The sequence below is a fragment of the Halichoerus grypus genome, chromosome 5 (genome assembly GCF_964656455.1).
Source record: "Halichoerus grypus chromosome 5, mHalGry1.hap1.1, whole genome shotgun sequence".
NCBI lineage: Eukaryota > Metazoa > Chordata > Mammalia > Carnivora > Phocidae > Halichoerus > Halichoerus grypus.
In genome coordinates, this window is record NC_135716.1 from 167,324,735 (window position 1) to 167,345,286 (window position 20,552).

Here is a 20,552-nt window from a genome sequence, read left to right on the forward strand (position 1 = left end):
GCATTAGCTGTTTACATGTCTGTCTCCCCTGAGGGACTGTGAACTCCTTGAGAAGGGGTCTGACTGGATCTATTGGTCCCTGTAGCCAAGCACAACCCCCGGCAGATAGGAAGTGCTCAGGGAATGTCACCGTTGCTATTTGTTGATCATGGTTGGTCTCCTTCAGGGCTCTGGGGAAGAATCACCTCAATCAATAACCCAGGGAAGCAGGGCCGAGCCAGGGGCGGTCACCGCTGCAGGCTGGAGTTGCTGTTGGGTGTCATGCAGTGTGTCTGGAGTGTGTGAGGCCAGAGTCCTCTCTTCTCCAGCCTTTCTGCTTCTGCTCCATTTATTACCTTCTTTGGCTCCTGGAGATTGGGATTCTCCCCTTTAAGCTCTGAACTGTATTCCAGGATGGCTCCAAACCTTTCCACGGTAGGGAGGGGACCATTTGAGAACAGACACTCTGACTCTTTGGACATTAGTTTACAAAACGACTTCCTTCTCTGTTGCGTTTTATAGATGGGCAGACTCGCCCAAGATTATCGAAAGCACAGCTAGGACCAGAATCTAAGTCTCCTACTCCCAGGTGGGCAGCAAAGCATGACGGTTACATACGTGAACTCTCTGGAGTCAGCCAGCAAGCCCAGTGTTTCAACCTAAGCTCTGTCAGTGGTTGTCATACCTTAGGAAAGTAACTGAGCCTATTGGCATCAGTTTCCTCATATCTAAAATGGGAAACGATAATTCACATAGAGTTCTTGTAAGGTTTATTTGACCGGCTATGCCCGAACAGTTTCTGGCCCCAAATAAACACTCAATGTTAGCTATTGTAGTAGTGAAAAGCACCCATCACAATTGTAGAACGCTTACTCACTTAAAAAGCACTTGGATGCACATAATCTCACTATGATTTGGGGCCTTCTTACAATGTAGTGAAATAACCAGAGCAGGTATCAAAATACCCATTTTACTGATGAGGAAAATGAGCCCATAGAGGTTCAGGAACTTTTCTGAGATCTAAGCACATATTAGATAGTTGGGGTTTTGAGCCTCGACCCTGGCTCTCTCTGCTGGTGAGCCCTCTTAGGTCTACTGAAGAGTGATAAGGCTGAGAGCAGCCTGAGATTCGGTAAATCACCACAAAATAGCTGCCAACTATAGCCTCACTAGGACCAGGCTATTTTATATATTAAAAAAATGAGTCGAGAGGAGGCAGAACAAGACCGAACAATAGAGTACCCCATGCCTGCCATCATGTCCATCAGAATGCTTTCCTCCCACACCACCCCTGCCAGACACAGAGCCTGGCAATCGGTGGGGCACTCCATGGCAGAATGTACAGGGGAGGACTCAGGATTCCCAGTGAAATCCAATGCTCAGCGACCACGCACAATCCGCATTTCTATCGCACGTCTTCCAGATAATGTGGAGGTTCCAGGAGGTCAGGGATTAGTCTGTTGTGTGCACTTTCATTAAGCCAGTGCTAGGCACAGAGGAGGATCTCAAAAAGGATCATGACATTTAAGTAAGAAAATGATTTTTAAAGACTTGGACTAGGAATCAGAGATTAGGGATCCAGTCCTGGTTTTGCTTCTAACTCACTGGGTTCCTTGGACAGCCCATCCCCTTTTCCTGCCCCTCTTTGGAACTCCTTGTCTCTCTTCTGAAAATGTGGAGTTTAGGGCTAGATCAGTGATCCTCAGCTCTGGCCATACTTAGAATGAATCTGGGATGCTTAAAAATAATGGATGGATGCCTGGGTCCTATCTCAGATCAATTAAAACAATCTCTGGGGTGGGACACTGGTAGTTTTTAAAGTATCTAGGTGAGGGGCTCCTCCTGGACGGCTCAGGTCATGATCTCAGAGTCCTGAGGGCTCCATACTGAGCATGGATGGAGGCTGCTTCAGATTCTCTTTCTCCCTCTCTCTCTGCCGCTCCCCGACCCTCTCAAAAAAAAAAAAAAAAAAAAGTATCCTGGATTATTCTGATGGTATAGCTACAGTGGAGAACCTCTGAGCTAGATAGTCTCTCATTGCCCTTTATGTTCTGCACCCACATTTCAGCATGTGCTGAAGCAGAGACGGGGAACAGGCCTCTAGGGCCACACCTACCCACCACAAACACGGGCGGCCCAATTTTTTTTTTTTAAGTAGCCTCCCTGCCCAATATGGAGCCCAGTGTGGCAGCAGGGGCTTGAACTCATGACCCTGAGATCAAGACCTGAGCTGAAATCAAGACTTAGATGCTTGCCAACTGAGCCACCCAGGTGCCCCACAGGGGGCCCAATTCTAATGTCTGTTTTGCTTGCCAGGGTACCTGGCTGGCTCAGCCGGTGGAGACTGCAACTCTTGATCTTGAGGTTGTAAGTTTTAGCCCCATGTTGGTTGGGTGTAGAGATTTCTTAAAAATAAAAAAATCTTAAAAAAAAAAAAAAGGAGTGTTTTGCTATACATTCACTGGGCGGGCTTATCTGACCCCGCCTCTCTTATCAGTAGGGCTGGTGAGAGCTTTGGGTGAGTCACACATGCAGAAACACATTAAAAATGGAGCACCGCGCAACCTTTCTTACTCCCTCTAGTTTTGCCTTCTTCAGAAAGTCATATACTTGGAATCATACAGTGTGGCTTTCAGACTGGCTTTTTTCATTAAGCAATATGCATTTAGGTTTCCCCCATATTTTTGTGGCTTGATAGCTCATTTCTTTTTATCACTGAATAATACATTGTGTGGCTCTGTCACAATTGGTCAATTCACCTTTTGCACGACTTCCTGGTTGCTTCCAGTTTGGGGCAATTATGAATGAAGCTGCTACAAACATTTGTATACAGGTTTTTGCATGGACATAAGTTTTCAACTCATTTGGGTAAATACTAAGGAGACCAATTGCTGGATCCTCCAGTAAGACTATATTTAGCTTTGTAAGAAACTGCCAAACTGTCTTTTCAAGTGGCTGTACCATTTTTGCATTCTCACCAGCAATGAGAATTCCCGGTGCTCCACATCTTTGTCAGCATTTGGTATTGTCAGTTTTTGGATTCTAGCCATCCTAATAGGTATGTAATGGGATTTCATTGTTGATTTAATTTGCAACTCCCTAATGACATAGTGCTGAGCATCTTTTTGTATGCTCATCAGTCCCCTGTATATCCTTTTTGGTGAAGTGTCTATTCAGATCTTTTGCCCATTTTTAAATTGGGTTGTTAGTCTTCATATTGAATTTTAAGAGTTCTTTGTAGATCTTTGTATATTTGGGGGTACAGACCCTTTATCTGACATGTTTCGCAAATATTCGGTCAGTCCTTGGCTTTCTTTTTCATTCTCATAACGATGACTTCATGGAGAAGTTTTAGTGAAACCCGATTTATCAATTCTTCCATGGATTGTGCTTTTGATGTTGTTTCTAAAAACTCATCACCAAACCCAAGGTCACCCAGATTTTCTCCTGTTTATCTTCTAGAAGTTTTATTGTTTTGTTTTACATTTGGGTCTATGAACCCTTTTGAGTTAACATTTGTGAATGGTGTAGTGTTTAAATCCAGCACCATTTATTGAAAAGACTATCCTTTTTTCATTGAATTGACTTTGCTCCTTTGGCAAAGATCAGCTGACTATATTTACGTGGATTTACTTCTGGGTTCTCTATACTCATTCCATTGATCTATTTGTCTAGTCCTTTTGCCAGTACCACACTGTCTTGATTATTGTAGCTTTATGATAAATCTTGAAGTTGGGTAATGCCAATCCTCCTTTGTTCTTCCTTGACTTTATTATTGTGTTGGCTATTCTGGGTCTTTTGCCTCTCTATATAAACTTTAGAATCCATTTGCCGATATTCTCAAAACTAGTTGCTGGGATTTTGATTGGGATTTCACTAAAGTTATAGATCAAGTTGGGAAGAAATGACATCTTAATAATATTGAGTCTTCCTATACATGAGCATGGAGTATCTCTTCATTTATTTTGATTTTCCTTGATTTCTTTCATCAGAGTTTTATAGTTTTCCTCATATAGATCTTGTACATATTTTGTCAGATCTACCCCTAAGGGGTGTGTGTGTGTGCGTGTGCTGAATAGCTGGGGCACAGGGGATTTTTAGGGCAGTGAGACTATTCTGTATGACAGTGTAATGATGGATACATGACATTATACATTTGTCAAAACCCACAGAACTATACAATAAAGAAAGTGAACCATAGGGACTTTAGTTAATAATGATATATCAATACTGGTTCAGGGACGCCTGGGTGGCTCAGTCGGTTAAGCGTCTGCCTTCGGCTCAGGTCATGATCCCAGGGTCCTGGGATCGAGTCCTGTGTCGGGCTCCCTGCTCAGCGCGAAGCCTGCTTCTCTCTCTGCCTGCCGCTCCCCCTGCTTGTGCTCGCTTGCTCTGACAAATAAATAAATAAAATCTTAAAAAAAAAAATCAATACTGGTTCATTAATTATAATAAACACACTACAGTAATGCAAGATGTTAATAATAGGAGAATCTGAGCCAGGGAGAGAGGGGGATATATGGGACTGTACTATCTGCTCAACTGAATGTAAGCCTAAAACTGCTCTAAAAAATAAAGTCTAGGGGCGCCTGGGTCAGTCGGTTAAGCGTCTGCCTTCGGCTTGGGTCATGATCCTGGGGTCCTGGGATCGAGCCCCCCATCGGGCTTCCTGCTCAGCAGGAGGCCTGCTTCTCCCTCTCCCACTCTCCCTGCTTGTGTTCCCTCTCTCGCTGTCGAATAAATAAAATCTTTAAATAAATAGTCTATTAAAAAGTGGGGGGGATTACCAACTCCAAATGAAAGGGAGCCCCTGGCGAATGAAGTCTCCCAGTGGCTCCTCCTTGCTTACAGGGCCAAGCCTACAGCCTCTTGTCAAGCACAGGGAGTCCTCTACAGTTAGACTGCCCCTTCAGCCCATGAGCCACTCCACCCTCTACTGTGCAGCTGAACTGAATCATTCGGGCTCCAGGAGGGAATCTGGGACTTCACACTACTCTCTTGACCTGGGACACTGTCCCTCCCTTGCCTGGTCTGCAAATGTCTTGAAGAAGTTTCTGCAGATTTCAGTTTGGACACAAAGAAGTGATACTGGTCCAAAGCACCTGCTTCATAACACCACCTATTGTGCTTCTGTTTCTGTCAGGAACTCCTTCCTGTCTCCTGAATTAAACCAAGAATACCCTAGCATACCCTGCTGCCTTCCCATCACTCCCTGTTCTTTCCAAATGTACAAACAGAAGAATTAACAAAATTTCAGTAGTGAAGTTATTGTTCCCACAGTATTGAACCACAGTCCTGAAACTGTGCATCAACAACCTTGGGGGGCCATGACAAATTCATAGGGGGCGTGGTAGGAGATTTTAAATTTGGGAGATACTCAACGTCTGCTGGCTACGGAGAGATCTACTAGCTCAAGGTAGATCATAGTTTCATCATCAGGTTGTGATACATTCCTTTGGTTAGGTCATCTTTGAGAAGCTGGGTTTTTGGTGGTTGCTGTGATAAAATGCAATTGAAAGTCAATGTGGAACAGGAAGTGAGGGTAGTAGTGTCCAATCTGATTAGAAAATCCAACAAGCTTTATAGTGCCCAACAAGCACACAGATCCCCTTACTGTATTTAAGAATGAAATAAAAATTGTTTCTTCTAGTTTATATGTATTATTATTTTTTAAAACAGTGACTTGGTAGGACATAGTTCTTAATATGTGATTTGAGTATAATTACTTGATAAATAGAACTGTTAGGCATTTCTTTTGGTTTAGAAGCTCCGTGAGAAAATTACCGAGCCACTAATGCTGGGTAAGTGCTATGAGCTGAGAAAGTTTGGGAACTTCTGGTCTAAGATATCCTCTAATCCAGGGCACATCAAAAAACTGTAGGTTGTGAAATCCATTCAATGGGTTATAGCCAACATTTTTTCTCCTTCATAAAACAGAATGGTAAATAGAACACACTGCATGTAGCAAGGGCAAATATTACTGCGTAAAACTTATGTTCATTATATACACACAAATAAGCATGGGTATCTTGGGTCACAGTGTAAAATGTATATTTCTTGTTTGGGTTGATTTTAGAAGTTTGAAAAGCCACTAAGACTTCAACCTCCTCATTTTGGAGATGAGAGAACAGCCTGGAGAGGGAAAGCTGATTCCCGCAGTTCACAAGCACCAGTACCAGGCTCTGCTGCACTCAGCCCCGCTATGCTGGGTGGCCACTGCTCACAGGGATCCTGCAAGGCAGGCCTCATTCTACCCAGTAGTGTGTGGTTACTCAAAGTCACATAGCTACAGAGGTGAGGGATCAGATACCCTCACTTTGGTTCCAAGACCCATTTACACCCCACAAATGCCAGCAGCCACACCTAGAACAAAATGGTTTTAATCAATTGCGTCACCCTCACTCTCCTGGGAGCGGAGCAACAAAAAGGCTCGGCTCCTGCCCCCAGAGGACAGTAAGGCTTATGTGTCTCTCCACACTGCAGGGCCCAGGCTGGGCAGGCAGGGGGCGGGGAGGGAGGGTGGGGGGCAGGGAGAGAGGAAATGGCAGGTGGCTCAAACACAGGAAAGCAAAAGGGGCCCCTGCTGGTCCTTGGGCCCCAGGGCCCAGCCCCCGCACTCCTGCTTTCCCCTCCCTGGCTCGAGAAAGGTCATGGAGAAGAGACAGGGGAGCAAGTCCCAGCAGCAGGAAAAGCAGCAGCAGCTGTTTCCTTCACCAATAAATATACTTCATTACCAAGCTAGGAGAGAGGGGTGGGAGAGGGACTGGGTGGGGCGGAGGGGGAAGAAGCTGCCACCTGTGTTGCTGGGATTAAAGCAATGACGAGATGGTGCCAGACCCCCCACCACTATCCTCACCCCCCCCGCCCCCCCCCCCCCCCCCCCCCGTCTTCTTAAAACTGTGAAAAAGCTTTTAACATGGCCCTCCTGTCTCCAGGGCTGCTCTGAAGCCTGACTGAGAGGAGGCACCTGGCAGAGACCAGGCGGAGGGAGGGAAGGACGGAGGGAGGGAAGGAGGGAGGCTGCAGCTGGAGGGCTGGAGCCAAGTAAGCACTGAGGGGAAAGGCGGGGGAGAGGGGAGGAAGGCTGAGCAACTATCAGGAGCAGCTCCCAGCTGAGAGCCAAGGGGGCAGAGAGAGGCTTGGTGAGTGGTGGGGTGACTGCTGTCCAGTGTTAAGCTTGGGGCTGCTGAGGAGGGAGGGGGCCAAGTTAGGGATTTTCCCGTCTGAGTGGCTCAGGAGACCCACCCCCCTCCCCCCAGAGCAGCAGGGGGACAGAGAAAAGCCATCACTTCTTTGGTCTTTGTGGCGGCTCAGCATGTGGGGTGGGAGGGAGGGCAGAAAGGGCCCTTAGCAGGGAGCGCCACCTCAGCAGAGTAGGCCTGGCTGGGAGCTCTGGCAGAAAGGTCACAGTGAGGCCAAGGAGCCCCCAAAAAGGGGAGTGGGAGTGGTCGTAGTGCAGTGCAGAAGGGTATGGCGTGGTGCTCCACCCTCTGCCAGGGCCCTTGGGAAAGGCTAAGCCCCCAGAGGTGGCCAGTGAGCGCAGGCGCAGGGTCCAGAGCCAGCACTGGGAGAAGGGCGAGGACGCTCTCCTGCCCAGGCAGGGGACCGGCCTTGCCTCCTGCAGGACTCCCACCTTCCTTCTGCTTCCACCCTGACATGGTGGCTCTGGAGGGAGGGTGGGACCCCATCCTTTTTCAGAACCTTCCCTGAAGCCACAGAGGAGCTAGCCTTGCCCGTAGGAGCAAGAGTGGCAACAGGTCAAGGCTAGCCCTTACGGACTGGAATTCCACTCCCCTTCCTGTCGCCAACTGAAGTGTAGGGCAATCCTTGAAGACAGCTTCAGCCCTTGCCTCCCAACCTGAGGCAGGCCAGAGCCCGCCAGGAACATGGAAGTGGGAGGTGGGGGGTATTTGGAGGGGCTTCCCCTCCTGCTCTTCTGCTCAGAGCTGGGGCCAGTCAAGGGGCAATCTGCCCAAAAGTCTGAAAGCCAGCAAGTTGTAGCAACCCCCCACCCCCAATGCCAAACTAACAAACAAAACAGGGAAATGAAAAAATGGGGGGAGGAGGGGAAGACAAACCAAAACAGAACCCCCTGACCTCCTGCCCATGGTGAAGGGTCCAGCCAGTAGCAGGGGCTGGGGACCAGAGCTAGGAGGGTCTAGCTGGGCCGGCACTGAACCTGGCCCTCGGAGCTGTCCTCGTCGTCAGAGGCCCCAGCACCCCCACTGCTCAGGCCTGTGATCCGGTAGCCCATGTTGAGCAGCATCACCTCCAGTGGGTCAGCATTCATGCGCCGCTGGTTCGCCTGGGAAGCACCCTCCATGTCCTCCACAACTCGGCCTGTGAGGTCTTCACTCTGGGGTGGAAGGCACACATACCCCTGGGATATATGTGTGTGTGGGGAGGTCGGCAAACACACACACAGATGGAGCGATATACGTAGAAGGCGCTGTACGTACCAGGAGATGTACTTGGGATTTGTACGTATACTCATATGTGTATCTGGGTGCCAGGGAATGCACACACGGGGATATGTGCAGGACACATGCTCACCAGGACATAGATGTGAGGGAGATGACACACCACATGGGGTTATACATATGGGGCCCATCTGGTAATATACATTGGGGGGACACAATACGCTGAGGTATACATGGGGGTGCACATGCTGGGATGCATACTAGGGGGGCATACACATATCAGGTTACGTATCGGCGGGGCCCCATACAGGAAACAACGGGGACATACCACATGGGGTTATATACATGGGGGACCCATACATGGACATATATGTGAGAGGACTCACACCAGGGTCTGTTGGGCACACCTACTAGATACCCAAGGTGGGGGGCACAGACAACACCCCCCATCCTACTCTTTTCTGTCATCACTCCCAACAATCCTTCAACTTTTTCCTCTCCCCTCATGGGACAGGCCTATAGGGTTCTCTTTAAAATTCACAGTAAATTGCCTCTGTAATTAGATACACCACTTGACTTCTGTTTTGCTGGCTAGAGGGGGAAGAAGTGAGGCAGAGGGCAGGGGAGGCCTCAGGCCAGCCTGCCTGGCTACCCACCCTGGGAGTGGAGGGGACCACCCCATCCTAAGTGTCCCTGTGGACTGGACACTTCACCGGCATCACTTCTTTATCCTTAAAGCAACCTTTTGAGGTGGTGCAGTCATTCCCATTCCAATGTGCAGATGATAAAACCTGGGCCAGAGATGGTTGAGTCCCTTAGGCAGTGAGTGAAGGGACCAGGATTCAAACTTAGGCTCACCAGACTCCAAAGCCTGCATACTTTCCATGTAACCAAGGGACTGGCTTTTGCCCAGCTTCGGGGAGGACACAACGCAGTGGTATATGAGGTCCCTAGGGAGCCCCTGAGGTACTGTTCTCATGAGGTGGCGCTGGAGATGCTCTGGTTCCCTCCCTATCTCCTGCACCCCTGGTTACTGTTTCCCGTATGTGAGTCTCATCTTCTCAGCTTGCTCAGGGATATGCTTCCAGAAGGCAGGCACCTACTCCTGCCCCTGGGATTGCCTACTGCATCTGGCACTTTCAGAATTTGATGGCTCCCACCTTGACACAGTGTTGGGCCCTTGGGTAAGAGTTCCCTCATCCTAGCAGCTTCTAGTCTCTGGGTGACTCATTTCCCTTCCCAATCCTCCCAGGCTCAGCCAGGGGCCTTGCACAGGGTCCAGCCCAGACTTTCTCCCTGTCTAGTTTTGGCCATCTTCTCTGCACCCTCACCTCTGGCCGGGGGTTCCAGAGCCGCACAACAGGGTCGATGCCGCTGGTGGCCAGGAAGCAGTAGCTGGGGTGTGGCTGCAGGCAGTTGACGATGGACTCATCCCCTTGGAGCACGCGGACCAGGTTGGTGGTCTCCTTTTCCCAGATGAAGAAGGAGCCATCGTCAGAGCCACTGACGATGTACTGAGCGTTGCTGGCAGAGGGGCAAAGGGCAGGGAGGTCAGGTGGGGTACTGCCCTACAGCCTCAAGTAGAGGCTGTGTGGCTTAGGGCAAGGGGGAGCAGGGAAGTCTGGAGCTGCTCATTCCCCCCGAACTCTGGGGTCTTCACGTGGCTCAGAACTCCCCCACACATCGTAACCCTCTCCATTCTGCAGAGCCCTAGTCGCTGTGCAGCTATTAAGCTCAGGATCAGGGACTGCTTGGGTACCTCGAAGATACTCTCCCTCAAGGCACATTATAAGCTCCCTGGGTGCTGGATCAGATTTTGCATCTCCTACGTCTCTGGGAACACTCTTGTCTAAGCCTTCCCTCAGCAGTCCTAGCCTTCCTGGGTCCAGAACCCCCACCCTACAGTACATCTGCCCCTCACACACCATTGACACTTAGAGGGGATCTTGATGGAGAGACTCTCGACAGTCAAGTGTTTCACCTGCCCAAAGAAAGTACACCATCTACAGAGGAGGGTTGGGGGTGATTGGGTCTGAGACATGGGCTATGTCCCTCAGTACCGGGGGCACAGTTCTGAGCACACAAGTGTGCCAAGACTGCCAGCCTCTGAGGGCTCTTGCCTCATACCCCAGTAGAAGGAAGCTCCAAGCATCCACATCAAGAAACCAAGCTCTGGCACATGGAGATGGAGAGAAAGGAGGTAGGGGATAAAGGCAGAGTCCAGGCCCTGCTGGATGCTTTGTGGATTACCTTATTATGGCCCCATGAGTGGGGATGACTGGTTTCATTTTACAGATGAAGAAACTGAGACCCACAGAGGTGAAGCCATTTGGTGAAGGATACAGGTAGAGCTGGGATTTGAGACTTTTCTAAAAGCATTATGCCCCCGTACCCCCCCAACCTCCTGCTGCCAACCGGGCTGTGCCCTCCTCCTCTTCAGGGCCTCGGACCTGCCAAAGAAATTGGCCTCCTTGATATCCGTGGTGGTGTTGCAGTGGCCACAGTAGCGGAACTGGTAGTCGTAGCTTCGCTCCCGCAGCACCATCTCATCCTCTGAGATGGAGTCCTTGCGGCTCGTGCTGCGGAGGCGGACAGGACCGCCACCGCCACCACCGGCTCCCTTCTTCTCCTCTAGGGGCAGAGAGCAAGGAAAGGTGAGACCTGTCCCTCTTTCCCCTCCCCTACCTTGTCTCCACGCCTGGCCCTGTTTTCAGCCCAAGTGCTGACAATGTAGGGCTACCTGCCTCTACCCCTACTCTGGAAAGCTGGCAATGACTGTGAGGAAGAAGCACCTTTGGACCCAGCCCTTGAGGATGTTCAAAAGGGGACCTCGGACGCTAGGAGGGCCTTGGCTCAGGTCCCTGAATAATGTCTGGAAGCCCCAAGGATGCACAGGCCCACAGTCTGTTTCTGTGGAGATAAGAGGCAGGGAGGGAAGGTGAAGCACTACTGAGAGCCTTGAAGGGATGATTTTTCTAAATAGATCCACAGGTCTGAAGGCAGTAAGGTCCAAGCCCTTCCTCCCTGGAAGACGAGTTATAGATCCCAAATGAGGCACTGACCAGTTAAGTGCCTTGGGTAAAATCACAACAGTTTTCTCAGTGCCTTAAAAGTGCCTTGATTTTGCCTGCCTCAGGGCTTTTGTATATGCTGGTCCCTAGGCCAGGAAGTCTTCACCTCCCACAGCTACACTTTGTATCTAGTTACCTCTTCTTCCTCATCCTTGAGATCTCCGATTAAATGTCTCCTCCTCTAGAACCCCAGCCTGACATCAAGCCCTGCCCCATGCACCTATACCGTATCAGCCCTCCATGGCTCTCATCACACTCCGTCTCTCCTTCATTGCCTGGTTCCTTCACTAGGGCTGTAAACTCCATGAATACAGAAATCCCATCTGACTTGTCCACAGCTGTACACCCAGGACCCAGCACAGTGCCTAGCACATGGTAGATGCTTGGTAACTATTCAAACAAATCAATCAATCGCATGGTTAGTAAACTGCATAGGAGAGAAGTGAGGATCCACATCTGCCTCCAGTGAGTTCACGTTTCATCACAAAACCCAACTCACTCTCCAGTGCTACCGAGGTGAGCTGGACAGGGCTTCGAATGCTCTCTGTGAGGGTAAGGCAGTGGGTTCAGGGAGGCTGTGCTTTACCCAAGGTCACATGGTGACCACATGGCAGAGCTGAGGCTGGAACCAAAGGTTCCACACCCCATGTGTGAGGCATTTCTACTGCCAGCATCCAAACTGGAGTGAGTGCAACCCCCAGCTGCTGCCCCTTACTCACGGCTAAGGCCCTGTGAGCAGCTGAGAAGGCCCAGCTGGAGCTATGTGGATGGCCTGACTGGGCTCAGCTGACTCCTGTCCTGAGTCCCAGGCATTACGCCAGGTGCTTTAAACATGCTATTCCGAATCCTCAACAGAAACCCTAAATGGGAGGTGTTATCACTCTGCCTTTACAGATGAGGAAACTGAGTCCCAAAGTCACATGATTTCCGAATCAGCATCTGAACCCAGGCCTCTCTAATCTCAGAACCATGTCCTCTCCAGCATGTCCCATAGGACCTCAAATAGAAAGAGACAGCACCCCCCTACTCAGTGCCCACTCACCACCGTCATTTTTGGAGAAGAGGGCTGCCGTGATGTCGCGGCCCAGTGCGTCACAAGCGCTGCTGTGGGCCTGCTCCGGAAACTTCCCTTTGAAGTCATCCAGGCACTCCAGGGCCTCAGCCACGTACTTGAGCTCAAAGAGGCAGCGGGCCAGGCGGAAGTGTGCCTTTAGGTGGCATGGGTTTAGGGAGATGGCCTTGAGGCAGTCTCTCAGGGCATCGTAGTGGTCGCCGTCCCTGGGAAGGCAGGGGAGCGTGGCCTGGAGGTGGGGCCACTTGGCAAGCAAGGAGTCCACCCGGCTTCCTCTGCTTCCTGTGGCCACCTCAGCCCACCTCTGACAGATCTCAGGGCGAGGGTACTTGGAAATGAAAAGAACCCTGGCTCAGCCCAGGCCTTGCTCCCCAGGAGATAGAGTATGTTAAGATGAGTCAGGAACCCTGAAGTCTTGGGGGGGTTGGGGGATGGGGGTGTGTGTGTGAGAAAAACAGTGTCAGGCTGCCCTCTCCTGGGCACAGAGTGCAACTGCGCACTGGCTCACCCCAGGCACCCGCAGCTCTGCAGCAGAAGGCCTGGCATCTTGCCCACCTCAGGCTCCCCAAGCCCTCCTTCTCTCTTCCTCCAACTACCTCCTCAAATCCCCCCGGCTGGTCTTCAAAGCCATGGCCAAGGTGGGGGGCCCTCAAGGACAGTTCTGCGGTCTGGGGAAGCCAGAAGTGCCAGGCTGGGGACTCAGGGTCTGACCAGCAGGCAGCAAGCCCTCAGCCAGACCCCCCTCCGTCCTGGCTGACTGATCCACAGCAGCTGTGGCCTCTACCTCCCGGGGCTGAAGGATGGGGCCTGACAGACTGGCAGAGTCAGCTCTCTGGAAGCTGATGGCGAAGGGGGGTGTGCACGCCAGGAACACCAAATCATCCCCACTCACTTCTTCAACCTCCCAAAGCATGGATGAAGGGAAGTGGGGATGGTTTTAGGGGAGAGCGAGAGGGGAGGGGTCAAAGGAGAAGTCCCCTGCTCTCCCACCCTGTGCCAGAATATAGGCTACACTCCTCCAGCACCTCTCATCTGTTCCCACCTGTCGTTTGGAGAGCCAGACAGGTCACAGGAGCCACTTCTCCTTTGGTAGCCTTTTTCTTTTTTTTCCCTTTCCCTGCTGGGCTGAGGCGAGCCTAGAACCCAACTGTGCCAAGCAGCACTCCCCAGAGTTGATGCTCCTTCCACCAAGGCCCAGCTCACAACCCTCCTGCATAGGGCCAAAGCAGGCCTGACAGGGGAAAGGTCCTCCTGACTCTCCTCTCCCGACAGCACTCAGAGGGAGCATCCAGCCCTTGCGGCAGCCATGCTCAGATCAGGAACAAGCAGCTCACCAGCGTGGGAGCAAGCAGGGGACAGAGTGCTTTGAAGGTATGGCCTGCGTCAGAACGACTGGCTGTGATGAAGGAGCGGGCGCTGTTCAGAAACCCAATTACCACCTGCAGAGTGCCCCTCAGAGCTCCTGGAGAGAGCCAGACAGAGACCAACCAGGAGCCAAGGGGTGACAGCTCCCACCGCATCCAGGAGCAGATGGCAGCCCTGGAGAGACTGGCCTGGGACAGAATGTGACATTCTACGGGTCACTGGCAGGCAAGTGGGGTTGGGGAGAGCAGGCTGGCCCCAGGGCTCACCCATCCAGACTCACTGCCAGATCAATCTCCCTGAAAGGGCAGCCCTCAGCACATCCCTCTCCGGCTCGAAACTCTTCAGTAGCTGCCCATCATCCCACTGAATCCAGGCCAAAACGCCACCGCTCTGCATTCCAAGTCCTTCCCAGGCCAGCCCCAGGCTACCTCACAGACTCATCTCCTGCCAGTCCCTTCCAGAACCCTCTGCTCCAGCCAAATGGATTTGTTGTTCTGCAAACAAGCTCTTCAGTCAGTCCCCCACCCCCATGCCTTTGTTCACACCATTCATCTCCCTGGGAATGTCCTTACCCCATAATCCCCTCCTCCTTTTCATTTCCTTGCCTAAATCTGCCCACACTTAAAGCCCATCAGACACCTCATCTTCCTGACACTTCCCTGACCCCAGCTAAAGTGACCTAACTTTTCTTAGTGCCCACAGTCCTTTTACCTGACCACTCAAAGACTCACTGCTTCCTGCCTCTTTGCCGATGATGAACCCTGATCATGTTTTTGTCCTCTGTCCAGAAGCTGGGCACTCTGGAGCACAGGAACTCAAAAGTGAAGAACTTTGTGTCCCTGCTATCTAGTGCATAGTAGGAGTTCAGAGAACATGTCAAGGGCACCCATCAGCCTCTCTTAGCAAGAATGCAAGAGTGAAACAGCTCTCAGTCTAAAGCATGGATGAGGACCCTGCATTCTACCCAACTCCTGGGACAGAGAGGCAAAACACCTCAGGATGGCCCCCAAACCATCACCTCCTCGGTTAGGTTGCCATCTGAGTCTTTGGCAAACTCTTGATGCCTGAGCTAAGGCCTATGGGGGCACCTTCCCAAAGCCCCATCTACCATCCTGCTAACTTGGGTGGGTTTCTTACGCTTCCCTCTCTGGCCTGCCTTGTTGCAGCCAGACGATGGCACACCAGCTGGCCTGTCTGTCTGGGCAGAGCCGACGGATGCCAGACGGAGCAGAAATGGCTGTGGGCCCAGCTCTATCCATCTCCAGTCCTGGCCCCGGCTGGGGGATGGGGTCTGCCTGCCTGCTTGCCTGCTGGTGCCGCAGGCAGAAGGGCTGGGAGCCCTGATGGTCTCCAAAGATAGCAGATTCTTCAGGAACCCGCTTTACCCCTTTACCACCAGCCACTATGACCCAACATGACCCACAGCCAGCTTCAGATCTCTGGTATATTGTCTGTGCTTAGTCCAATGGTCTAAGAGCATAGGAAAGCAAGCCCCAAGGTCAAGGAGCTGCAGAATCATTTCAGACAGATACCAACTGAATTCACCAAATGCCTCTTTTCTATCTAGCAAGAATTCCACTGCTCCTTCAATAGTCCCAATTCAAGGCACAATTATCCAACAGTTGGGATTAATCATTCTCTCAAGTCTTACTTGTCCAGTGGCCATCTCACTTTATAACAAAACACCATGTTGAAGCTCCTTGTGAACATGTTCTACTTCACTGTGACCTTTCTTGGTGCTTGAGACTTCCTGACTTCTAGTCTGGAGGTGGGGAGGAAAAGCCTGGGCCTAAGGAGCCATAAGAGGCAGTGGGACGCCACTGCCACCTTCCCTGGAGGCCTCGGCAACTTGGCTCCATCAGGCCCCCTGCCTTCATCCCTCATCCTAGCACAGGTCCACTCACCACTTGCGCTTCATGTAGGCAGCAGCTCGGTTCCCGTAGAGCATGGCATTGTGAGGGGCCCTCTGCACGGCCTTGCTGTAAAGCTGAATGGCCTGGGTCCACTGCTGGCAGGCAAAGGCCTCATTGGCTTGCTGTTTCACACGCTCCAAGTATGGGGGCAGCTCTACCTGGGGGCTATGGGGAAGGACAGTCAAGTCAGGTCAGCCAAAGAAGGTCAGAGCAGCCTCTCAGGAAGTCTGCAGCCTTGCCTGAGGGCCACCCGTATTTTCTTTTTTTTTTTTTAAAGATTTTATTTATTTATTAGAGAGCGAGCGAGAGAGAAACAGCATGAGAAGGGAGAGGGTCAGAGGGAGAAGCAGGCTCCCCGCTGAGCCGGGAGCCCGATGCCCGATGTGGGACTCGATCCCAGGACTCCGGGATCATGACCTGAGCTGAAGGCAGTCGCTTAACCAACTGAGCCACCCAGGCGCCCGCCACCCGTATTTTCTTGGTCCCTGGGATCTGCACTGTCATTTAGAAGAGGGGAGCACTTCTATCCTTGGCCTGGGTTACTTAATAGGTAACAGGCACATGTCCAGATACTCTGAACCAGTGAAAAAAACAGAGGAACAGAAATGAAGCTGTCATGGATAGGTTAAAGGCAATTCTCTCGCTCTCTTTTTTTAAGTAAACTCTATGCCCCCAACATGGGGGTCAAATTCATGACCCTAAGATCAAGAGCTGCATGCTCCACTGACTGAGCCAGCCAGGCAACCCAAAGGAATTCGATTTGATTCGATTCAATTTATTAGACAGGGAGAGAGCACACGCGCGTGAGTGGGGAGTGAGCAGAGGGAGGAGAGAATCTCAAGCCAACTTGTGCTGAGTGCGGAGTCTGACACGGGGCTCAATTTCATGAGCCTGAGATCAAGACCTGAGCCGAAATTGAGAGTTGGATGCCTAACTGGCTGAGCCACCCAGGTGCTCCCCAAAGGCAATTCTTAATCAAACTCCTGGGCATGACAGTAGCTAACCACCAGCCTCCACACTGAGCTGAATCGTGTGACCACCCAAGTTCCTCCCACGGATCTCTCTAAAGAGATTTCTCTCAAAGTTTAGAGGATTTGAACCCCTCTATATCCAAAGCCCAGCATTGGGCCTGGCAGTGAATAGAGGCCAAAAGATGGTATGGGACAAAGAAAAATATAATGGGGGAAGCCCATCTATGTGGAATACCTTTAAGAGAGAGCTCAGTACTACGAGGCAGCTGGCCCCTGGGTTCTGACCCAGCTACTGATACCAAGGGACTGGAGCTTCAGTCTGAGCATGACTGGAATCCTACCAGGTAGGAGCAGTATTAGAACCACTACTCATTACTCCATTACATCCCTTGCCCCAGTCCCCAGACTCTGAGATATGTACCTGGATGGAAGGTTTACAACACATGCTCTTCCCTCCAATTATACTGTAAGGTACCATAAGGTGTAATTGGGACTGGGAGGGCTGGACAAGTCAGGCTGGCCTCACCTGACATGTCCCCTACTCTCCGGCAGCCGGAAGCCATTGCTATGAAGGTGCAGGCCATTGGACACGCCGTTGGATACACCATTGGTGGACATCTTGCCGTTCTGAACTTCTGGCAGGGGTGGGGAGAAAGAACAGCAACAACTCAGGAGGAGTTCCTCATTTGCTCCTCAGCAGCCCTCCAGCTTCCATCACAGGATCTGATGGTTCCACTGTGGGCCATGCTCCCAGGGTTAGATCCATTCCCAGAAAGCAAGTTCTGACAGGCAGGCAAATGCATAAAGAAAAGCCTTTGCGCCCTCTGCTGGTTGGAGAGGGACACAGCTTCAACTTGGCACTACTCTTAGCTGGGTGTGGGGAAGGGAGGGAGGGGTGCCTAAATCAACTGTAGGCCCCAGGAAGGAGACAGTGAGGAGACTGATCCAGGACGAGAAAGGAAGGGCAAGTACTTCAGGTCCTCAAGAGATAAGCCACGGAAAAAAACTGCTTTTTCAGAGGGAAGTGAAAAGGGCCGTGATGCAAACCCCTTTGACAGATCTCTCTGACCTACTGTTATCTCCCTTCTTACTGTATAGAGAGTGTTCAGAGAATCTAGTCCTTTCGGAGGATCACAGCCACAGCACAAGGGAATGGGCAGCTTTCTCAGCCACTTTGCTGAGATACCTAGCTCCCTAGCAGAGATACCCTACCCCAAGAGAGAACTTACCCCCTGAGGAATGGCATTTTCTAGGCAAGAGGAAGGTGTACGGCCGCTGCTTGTAAGTCAGGTCAAACAAATAGACCTAGAGTGGAAGGGGTCGAGAAAAGAGACGGAGGCTGTGAGGTAAGAATGTGGTTGGCTGTGAGCAAGGCCTTGGTGGCTTGATGGCTCTCAGGAACACAGTGAGTGTTGAGCAGGGAGCCATCCGGCAAGGCCAGGAGGGGTTCCTGTGGAGCAAACCTCAGGCAGGAACATCTTCCCAGTTCCCGGCCCTGAGGGAGGACTGCTTAAAACACTGTCATTAATTAGAAACACATGTTTAAGTTGGAAAGGTCCTCAGAGGTCACAAAGCCAAATGTCTCATTTTACAGATGAAAACTGAAACCTCAGAGAAGGGAAGCAATTTGCCCAAAGTAACAATGCTACCTACTTCCCTCAGTGAACATTATCTATTATTATTTAATGTTTATTCAAGTCTTACTTTGCTTTAGGAACTCTGCTAAATGTTTTTTATGACTTACCTCATTTCATCCTAGAAACCACCTCATAAAGAGGTACTATTATTTTTCTTTAGTTTATTGTTTTTAGTAATCTCTACACCCAACATGGGACTCTGAACTCACGACCCCAGGGATCAAGAGTTGCATGCTCTTCCGACGGAGTCAGCCAGGTGTCCCAAGAAGTACTATTATTATCACCCCCTTTATAGATGAAGAAATATGGCTCAGACTTTATTTACCCAGGGCCATAAAAGCAGCATGTGGTACATACAGCCAGGACCCAAAACCAAGTCTGTCTGGCTCTAAACCACTCTGCTAGACTGCCTTTCTATTCATCCTTATGCTATCTTTAGGCCAGGTGATGGCTCAGCAATCTGAAGCCAGAACCGTGTTCGCCTGCTCTCCATCCCAGTTCTTTGGTACATGAAATCCGCCTTGCCTTGTAATGTCATCAACTGGTTCACTTGCCATGTCTCCCCTGTCAACCTGGGCTGGATCGTATTTCACATTTGTCTCCTTCATCTTTATAATAATGCTAATCCCAGAGTAAGTGCTCAGTGAGTGTTTGTAAAATAAATGGATTTAAGCAAGGCTTACTAAATATCCTGACCGAGAACACGAAAACGGAAGGGTTAGTAACCGCCCATTATCAAGGAACACTCCTACAGCTGGTCTTAACCCACAGCCTGGCTCTGAGCCCCAGGGTTTCCTCCTAGTAAAATGGAGGATGAGGAAACTGAGGCTCAGAATAATGAAGACACTCACAGTTCAAACTCACAGTACACAGAAGGCCAGAATTTGAAGACAGGTCCATCAGTTCTAAAGCTTAAACAAAAGCCAAGGCCAGGGCACCTCTCTGGGAATTCCAATGATGCCATGTTGCTCCTACACTTCACCAGTCATTTGCAATAAGGCTATTGCTTCTTGTCTGCCTCATGGCAGTGGAAGTGAGGTATAAGCCCTGGCTGCTGAATGTGGGGTGGTGGTGGGGCAGAGCCACCTTGGGCAACCATACCTACCTGCTCCCCTCCCATGTTGACCAGCAGCTCTGTGCCATTGGGGCTGAAGGTCACATAGGTGGCAACCAACACTCTCAGACGATTGTTGTAATCAGGCAGCTTCACTGGCAGGTGACCTGCGGGGAGCAGCTCAGTTACCCTAATGTGAGGCTCCCCATCTTCCCCCCCCCCAGAGGGGCAGGGAGTTGTGTGAAGCCAACCATATCAATAATGGTAGCAATTATCTTCATCATAAAAGCAGCTGCAAGTGTTGAGCACTTAGTATATGCACTAGGCTAATTGCTTTATATACTTTATCTCATTAATCATTACAATGCCATTTTATGGAAAAGAAACTAAGACTCATCAAGGCTAAGTAATTTGCCAAAGGTCATAGGATGGCTGGTTAATAGCAGTCAGGATGAAAGCTCACATCTGCCTTGCTCTAAAACCCTTGCTCTTGACCACCACGCCATGCTATCTCCCTGTACCGCCCCGAAGAGAGTCAACACCCAGCCAAGAATGTGGAGCCAGAGCTGGACTGAGCCCTACCTGCTACGTAATACTGGGCTGCACCATCCGGAAGGGGCTTCTGCCGGTCACAGAAGGTGTGGACACCTGCCGAAGGGCTCTGCTTCATGCTCTTCCTGGTGGGAAGGCAAACCGTATAGGTTATAACCCCTAGCACTACCCCTGGCTAGACCAGACCACAATCCCTAGAGGAAAACCTAAATTTTTATCTTTGAAAGGAGGTGCCTTTCTTCCTTACCTGAGCAACCCCAAAGTTTCACCAAATAGATAGCCATGGCCACATACATTACAGTGCTTTACAAGTAGGTCCTATCCATCATCTTGGTCCTCATGACCACCCTATTATCCCCATTTTACAGATGATGAAGTTAAGGTTCAAGGTCCACTCCAAGTCATGTAGTGTGAGGAACAGCAGTGGTTGCCCAAACCCACAAATGAAAGTAAAGCAGGCCAGACATTCCTGCGCTTGTCCCAGGAGTCGACTGAAAACCCAGGCTGGCAGAGCTGCT

General features: G+C 50.7%; 1 protein-coding gene across 5 annotated transcripts in view; it reads right to left on the reverse strand.

Annotated features, from left to right (window-relative positions):
- Positions 1-6,343: 6,343 nt before the first annotated feature.
- The window catches only part of WDTC1 (WD and tetratricopeptide repeats 1), a 64,895-nt gene continuing 50,686 nt past the window's right edge, over positions 6,344-20,552 (reverse strand). Inside the window, exons 8-16 of one of the 5 annotated variants that reach the window (XM_036116461.2) lie at positions 20,065-20,159; positions 19,534-19,649; positions 18,021-18,096; positions 17,318-17,426; positions 15,812-15,985; positions 12,513-12,748; positions 10,815-11,030; positions 9,731-9,923; positions 6,344-8,335 (exon numbers count right to left, since the gene is read on the reverse strand). In XM_036116461.2, coding sequence (XP_035972354.1) covers positions 8,266-8,335; positions 9,731-9,923; positions 10,815-11,030; positions 12,513-12,748; positions 15,812-15,985; positions 17,318-17,426; positions 18,021-18,096; positions 19,534-19,649; positions 20,065-20,159 — 1,285 coding nt within the window. In that variant the 3' untranslated portion in view covers positions 6,344-8,265. Of the gene's footprint in view, positions 8,336-9,730; positions 9,924-10,800; positions 11,031-12,512; positions 12,749-15,811; positions 15,986-17,317; positions 17,427-18,020; positions 18,097-19,533; positions 19,650-20,064; positions 20,160-20,552 lie in introns of those variants that run through there. The other 4 variants (XM_036116459.2, XM_036116462.2, XM_036116456.2 and 1 more) reach the window with 4 other exon arrangements.